The following is a 7,183-nucleotide window of genomic DNA, read 5'->3' as shown; positions in this document are numbered from 1 at the left end:
CAATTATAAACCTATGAATTTAAAATCTATACATTTATCTTCCCCTGCCCCTGATCCAAGATTCAAAGACTTTAAGCAGAGTTAACTTTAAATCAAACACATTTGTAATTTATATCCCAGCATATGCAGTGCCATGAAAGTTCTTTTAAATTAAACTATGGTGACACAGTTCCTAGAGAAACTGAATATTAAATGAGAAAACTGTGGGTGTGGCTTGTTTTTTTTTTTGTTTTTTTTTTACTGTGAGCTGATTGGATGTAGTAAAGTAGGTGAAAAGGTTTGGGGAGAGTTATTACAACCTAACAGACCCCTCCTACTCACTATTTCTGTTTGTTGTCAAAACTGACAGTTAGAGTACAGTGATTAAATATGTTAGCCATGCTCAAGATACACGTAATATGACAATTTAACTGAAAACAAACAGGAAGCGCATTTTCAGTTTTTAATTAAAGATTACAAGCGCAAACTATTTTTTTTCTTATAGACATGCACAGGTGAATTGTTCACCACAAAACTAGCAATGTGAGCTAACAAAAATTACATGGTTAGTTTTGATTTCATGTGGACCATAAGAATTTTTCAGTTTTTCATTCTGTTTTTGACAGCAGCACAGTATAATTGTTGAAATAACATTGTAAACTAATTTAATTGCAAATTCAATTCAAGCACTTTTTAAGGACCTATGTTTGTTTTCATAGGCCTTGAATTCATATATCTGAAATTGTCTAAATAATAATATGTCGAAATACTTTCAAGAAATGTGGGAACCCTGCATGTAATTTATGTACTTACTCACTATCCTTCGGCTTAGTGCCTGATTCATCAGAGGTTGCCACAGCAGAAAGCACCACCGATTATTTCATGTTTTATGTGGAAAATGCCCTTCCAGTGCATTTATTTGAAATTATGCATTTATTTTCATGTAATTTATTCATAAATGTTAATTTTGTTGTTAATAAGAAAAACTTTTTTACAATAATATTTTAACAGTAATTTATACAGTGCAGACTTTACACTATTTTATACTATAACTACAATAAGAAGAACAACAAACTAAGCGACAGCAACTATCCATACAGCAAATTGGTAAACAAAAAACATTACTGTTAACGACCAAGAATATTTCTGACTTAGACCAGATCCTATCAACTTAAAAATACCTTTTAGCGATGATTGAAGTGTGAAGGTCAGAGATAGATTTAAACAGCCTCTTCCTCTCTTGTCTTATAGCCAGCGGTGATTCAACATGATTTGGCAATGGTAACGATGCTGTAAAAAAATAATGATAATAATAAAAATTAAAAATCTGAGATAAATAAAAAAAGCCCAAAGTGAAAGAGAAACATCCAAGCACACGAAGCTGTTCGCTTATTCTACATAAAAATACAACAGTTCAGAGAACTCACTTTTGCCCTCAGCTGCAGTTTTACAGTCAGCACACATCCAGTCGGCTTCATAAAGTCGAATATCAGAGCACTTTCGATGAGTTCCCCTGGATCCACATAACTTGCAGAGAACTATTTTAAAATACCTGTTAAGAAAAGACGTTTCTTATTTTACTCATGGTTACAATTGTTTTCGAGAAGGGTCAGTGTACAATAATCAACATTCCACAAAAATGAGCCCAAAGACTAGTTTTCATTGATCAACCTGATTTGATTTGAGAGAGAGAGTTTTGAGTTTGCCATATTGGCTTCTCTGGCTACATTGTGGCAAACCCCCTCCCCCCAAAGAAAACAGATCATGTTTACCACATTTTATAAATATCACTTTTGTATTATTCTAAAAATATTTTAACAATAAAAAGTCATCAACAGCAATAAATAATACATACATAAAAATACATACAGTAAAATACATAAATAATAATAATAATACTAATAATAATATATAAGACAAAAATCTAAAACAGTTTAAGTTGTACTTCTGATAAAGTTTCATATCTAAATAAATAAATACTTAATTTAAAGTCTCTCCAACATTAAAAATGGGGCATTCCACAAGTATACGTTTTCATTTGATTAATTTAGGAGGACTGAATGAAAAGCTCTGATTACCCTGACTGTGAGCTGTGTTCACGACCTTTGTGAGACAGACACGTCACTGCATCACAGTGCTGGTACACCTGCAATAACTCTCCAAATGCATTCTCCTCCAGTTCCCAAGATGCATCACTGGAAAATAGAAAACAATGTAACTAAAAACATTATTTAAACATTACTGGCAAGCAGTAAAGGATACAAATCAAACAATAAAAATGAACCAGTTAGAGAACTTAAATGACTAGAATCATTAGTGGAAGGATTATTTACCGCTCTGGTATATATATTCCCATTCGGAGCATTTCCTGCTGAAACTGCTCCTTGTTATTGCAGAGTGTGCATTTGAAGAAAAACATTGCGGCGCTGTGTGCATAATTCTGAAACACAAGAGTGGAGAATCTGTCTCAAAGTTCTAACCTCAAATTAACAGGTTTAAACTGGTGGTTAAAAAGATTACCTGTACACATTTTCTGTGAAACCAGCTTCCATGACATGATGGGCATTTGAGGACATTATAAGATAGGATGGGTTCAATGGGATCCAGACAGATGGAGCAGGAGTGGGGCAGACTGTGGTTGGAGACGCAGGACTGAGTAGGCGCATGCTTTTTACAGAAAGACCTGCAAAAGATTGCCATGATCAGTACCAAGAGGAGCATCCATAAATTTGACCATAATGATACTGCTTTTAAATCGGTTGAGGTCATTTGTTTTTTTAAGAAATGTTATTCAACATGACAAGTTTCTTTTGACAGCTGTCGCATCATGCATAATTTGAACACCCCTGATCTAAAGGATACTGAAGACTGGAGTAATGGCTGCTGCTAAACATAAGAGACTTATTTCAAAGGCCAATTAACAGCACTGACCGATGGAGGCAAACATACACTACCTGACAAAAGTCTTGTCACCTATCCAAGTTTTTGGAACAAATAATAACTTGACTTCTTGTTGATCATTTGGTATCATAAGTGGCTTATCCGAAAGGCAAAGGCCACTAGATTACACTTCTTTTCCAAAATAAAATATGATCATGCCTTGACATTTAATTAGGACAAAAAGGTCTGACTTTGCTTAGACTAAAGTCTTGTCACTTAACAGAAATAATGTACAGTATAGAATATAAAGTCATTGTGCAGTGAAGAAAGAATTAATATTATGTATGACTCCAATGAGCTTGAAGGACTGCATCCATACATCTCTGCAATGACTCAAATAACTTAATAAAGTCATCTGGAATGGCAGTGAAAGCGTTCTTGCAGGACTCCTAGAGTTCATCAAGATTCTTTGGATTTATCTTCTATGCCTCCTCTTTCATCTTACCCCAGACATGCTCAATAATGTTCATTTCTGGTGACAGGGCTGGCCAATCCTCGAGCACCTTGACCTTGTTTTTTTTTTTTTTTAAGGAACTTTGATGTGGAGGCTGAAGTATGAAGAGCGCTATCCTGCTGAAGAATTTGTTCTCTCATGTGGTTTGTAATGTAATGGGCAGCACAAATGTCTTTATACATAGTGGATAGCTGTTGATGTTGCCATCCACTCTGCAGATCTCTACACGCCCCCATACTGAATGTAAGACCAAATCATGATTTTTCCTAAACCAAATGCAGATGCAGTGCAACAAATGATTTATGGGGGGAAAAAAAATCTACATTCTGACACTTTTCCAAACGATTAACTAGAAGTCAAGTTATTATTTGTTGCTCTTACAACTGGGTTTAACGACAAGACTTTTGTCAGGTAGTGTACACAATCATTAGATTACATGTCTTGGAGCATGAGTTTTTTTTTCAGGGTGAACAGAAATTTTTGTTTTGATTAAAGTTTTTTTTTTTTTTTTTTTACCAAGTTTTGATTAAAAATAAAATTATTTGTGGCCTAAAAATGAATAAAAGTCTAATGGATTTGGAATGACACATTGTTCCTTACTGAACTTTCCTTTCAAATTCAAACATTTTAAATAATATTTTAAAGACTTCACTTCTATCTTTCTACCACCTACACCATCATCTTGCTCGTCACAAGGAACAACACACTTACGGAAACAAGCCTGTGAACTGGAAAACAAACTCCTGCTCTAATCCACAGGGCATGTGGACCATTTGCCGACAGCTTTTGATGAAGCAGCCCACTGAAGCACCAGCCTTTTTGCAATGAAAGCATCTCTGCAAGTCATAAATGGATAAAAGTCTCAAAATTGATTCTTGAGGTGTTAAACAGAACATAACAAGGCTCCAACATTTACTTACCAGCCTCGAAGACCTGCGGATCTCCTTTTTAATGTCATCCACAAGAAAACCATACACGTCTTCATCTTCCTCTCCTCTCTGGCATATTCCACTAGACATCAGCTGTAACATTAGATTGAATGGTTATTTGCTGGAAACCTCTAGTATGAATACTTATGATTTTGGTTATGGGTTTCTACATAATCCAAGCTTTCATGATTGAAAATAATACATTACTAGACACATTCTAATATATGGTTAAGAATCATATTAATCTAACACACTTTTATTGTTGTAATGCTTAAACCCAGCTTTGTCTTTGACCCATATGTAGTATTAGCCAACTATATCTATGAACATTTATGATAATCAAATTGTTATATTTTAACATAGCAAAAGTCAGTTCAAGGCGCTCCAGAAATGTGGAAAAAAATATTTAAAAGCATTTATTGACATGGCTATTCCTTTAAAATGTGCTTATGCATTTCGGCAAACACTTTACCAATGATGGCACAGCTTAAGGAACAGCCATGTCAAAGGCTTTTTAGTATTTTCTTTTCCACATTTAGAGTGCCTTGGATTGATTTTTGGTTATTCTGATGAACCCCTTACACATTGAGCACCGACACATTATTTAAGCTACCCCTAAACACTTTCTGATTTTGCTTTTTTAACATTTTAACACAGTTCACCCAAAAACTACAATTTACAAGTGGTTCCAAACCTTTATGAGTTTTCTTGTTCTGTTAAACACAAAAGAAGATGTTTTGAAGAATGTTAGAAACCTGTAACCATTGGCGGGCACAGTAAAAAAATCACTATGGAAGTCAATGGTTACAGGTTTCCAACATTTTTCAAAATAATTATTTTGTGTTCAACGGGAAAAAAAAAATCAAAGAGGTTTGTAACAAGTCAAGGGTGAATAAAACTGATGACAGAATTTTCACCTTTGGGTGAACCACAGCTTTAAAAGAGAAAAGAGATCTCATACAGTGCTTAGCATAATTAAGTAGACCCCATTTAGTAAATGAATATTTGTATCCATTTCTCAGTGAATAGAGGCAATGTATTTTGGTGCATTTAAACAAAACAGATTTATTAAACAGATATATTTATTGAAAATATATTTTAGTCACCAAATATATTTAGAAGTTGAAAGATAAAACAATTAAATTCAAGCAAAATATTGCAAAGAAAATTACAACCTACAAAATTTCAAGTCAATTTTCTATTTTTCCTCTTTTTAAAATTTGTATTTAATATTTTTTTATAATATATACATTTGGGTGTACTAGTTTTTGGACCGTTATTGTAAGTTATTTTGTTAGATAAGCTCCAGATTTGGCTTCAGTACTGACTAATCTAATGTTTATGCACAAATATAATATTGTACATCTTCCTATTAAAAATATTAATTTAAAAGATAGATTTGTGAGAGGTGTGCTTATATATGCTGAGCACTGTATATGTAATAATATATCATAATACCACAATTTTACTGTACATTTGATTTAACGTGACTTGTCTCAAAATGTGACTCTTCTAAACTTTTGAGCACCAATGCAAAATTTACTCAATTTATTCAGAACACATAATTCAGGATAACGTTTCATGGTAAGTAATCGAAGACAACAGGAAATACTTCACTCAGTCAATATAAACAATACAATCCAAAGACTAAAGCCAAGCTGTTGATTTCTCACCAAACAAAAAAAGTGGACAGTCAGGTTGTGCTGCTCAAGGGTGACCTTCTCTCCATACTTCTCTTGATTATTCTCAGATCTCTTACATAGACAGCAAACTATAGGACAAACGCAGGTATTAAAATCTGTCAACGTTAATGAGAATATAACACATGGCTGTAATTGTGAGGACTAATTCTGTAGACGTAGAAATGCACAACAACCAACTTACTGAGATCTCTGTCCTGAAGTCTTATTTCAGCGGACTCTTCATTTAACGCTTTCATTATGAGGTGGAAGTCAAACTTAAAGTTAAATGTAAAAATGGCGATTTAAAGAGCTCCGAGTTAAAGGCTAACAGTACATGGCTAACGTTAACGTACACGGCTTCAGACTCACTTTTTCGCGAGCTTTATCTTAAAGTCAGTCTTCTTATTCCATTAGATACAAACATTCACATTCTCCAGGCGAAATCGGGGTTTTAATATTACTTTAGAGACATTCGTGCGCGTAAAAGTGTAAATCGCACTACACAAATTCAAACTTCGCTCTGCTCGTGAAAATCCGCCTCTGCGCGCATTTGATTGGTTCAATTCAAACCCAAACAGACATTTCCGGTGGGAGGGGCTCTGGCCAAAACATTTGAGCTGCGGAAACGTTGCAGAGTTCATGCGCTACGTGACTTCCGTTTATTTTACAAAGTAAAAGTTAAAAGTAAGAGGGCGTCGAAAAAGAGTCCTACGTTGAGAGTAAGTGATAGCTTTAACACTATGTTGTATTATAGAACGCTCTGTTCATTTATTTTTTTAAAAGGCGTACATTACACAAAGTCTGCACCTTTGTTTGTAATATTTATGAAACATTTCATTATATCCACTACCGGTCAAAAGTTTGGGGTCAGTAGGATTTTTAAATGTTTTAAAATAAGCTTCTCCTGCTCACCAAGGCTGCATTTATTTCATCAAAAATAAATTGTAAAATTGTGAAATGTTATTGTACTATAAAATAACTGTTCAAAAATAGTTTATAATTTAGTTTAATCATTTATTCCAGTGATTTTAATGATGAATTTTTAGCTTCATTACTTCAGTCTTCAGAGTCACATGATCCTTCAGAAATCACTTTAATGTTATTATTACTATTGTTATTATTATTATTATTATTATTATTATTATCATCATCATCATCATCATCATCATCATCTCAATTGTAATAGTAATAAAAGCAAT

The 7,183-nt window shown here is 33.7% G+C and overlaps 1 protein-coding gene across 1 annotated transcript in view; it reads right to left on the bottom strand.

Moving 5' to 3' along the window:
- The window catches only part of g2e3 (G2/M-phase specific E3 ubiquitin protein ligase), a 12,592-nt gene extending 6,071 nt beyond the window's left edge, over positions 1-6,521 (bottom strand). The window contains exons 1-9 of the mRNA XM_056476861.1: positions 6,187-6,521; positions 5,976-6,073; positions 4,294-4,395; positions 4,085-4,209; positions 2,500-2,662; positions 2,313-2,419; positions 2,058-2,174; positions 1,407-1,531; positions 1,161-1,269 (exon numbers count right to left, since the gene is read on the bottom strand). Coding sequence (XP_056332836.1) covers positions 1,161-1,269; positions 1,407-1,531; positions 2,058-2,174; positions 2,313-2,419; positions 2,500-2,662; positions 4,085-4,209; positions 4,294-4,395; positions 5,976-6,073; positions 6,187-6,241 — 1,001 coding nt within the window. The 5' untranslated portion in view covers positions 6,242-6,521. The remainder of the gene's footprint in view (positions 1-1,160; positions 1,270-1,406; positions 1,532-2,057; positions 2,175-2,312; positions 2,420-2,499; positions 2,663-4,084; positions 4,210-4,293; positions 4,396-5,975; positions 6,074-6,186) is intronic.
- Positions 6,522-7,183: the final 662 nt, after the last annotated feature.

The sequence above is a fragment of the Danio aesculapii genome, chromosome 17 (assembly GCF_903798145.1).
Source record: "Danio aesculapii chromosome 17, fDanAes4.1, whole genome shotgun sequence".
Lineage (NCBI taxonomy): Eukaryota > Metazoa > Chordata > Actinopteri > Cypriniformes > Danionidae > Danio > Danio aesculapii.
This window is presented reverse-complemented; position numbering and strand designations above follow the sequence as displayed.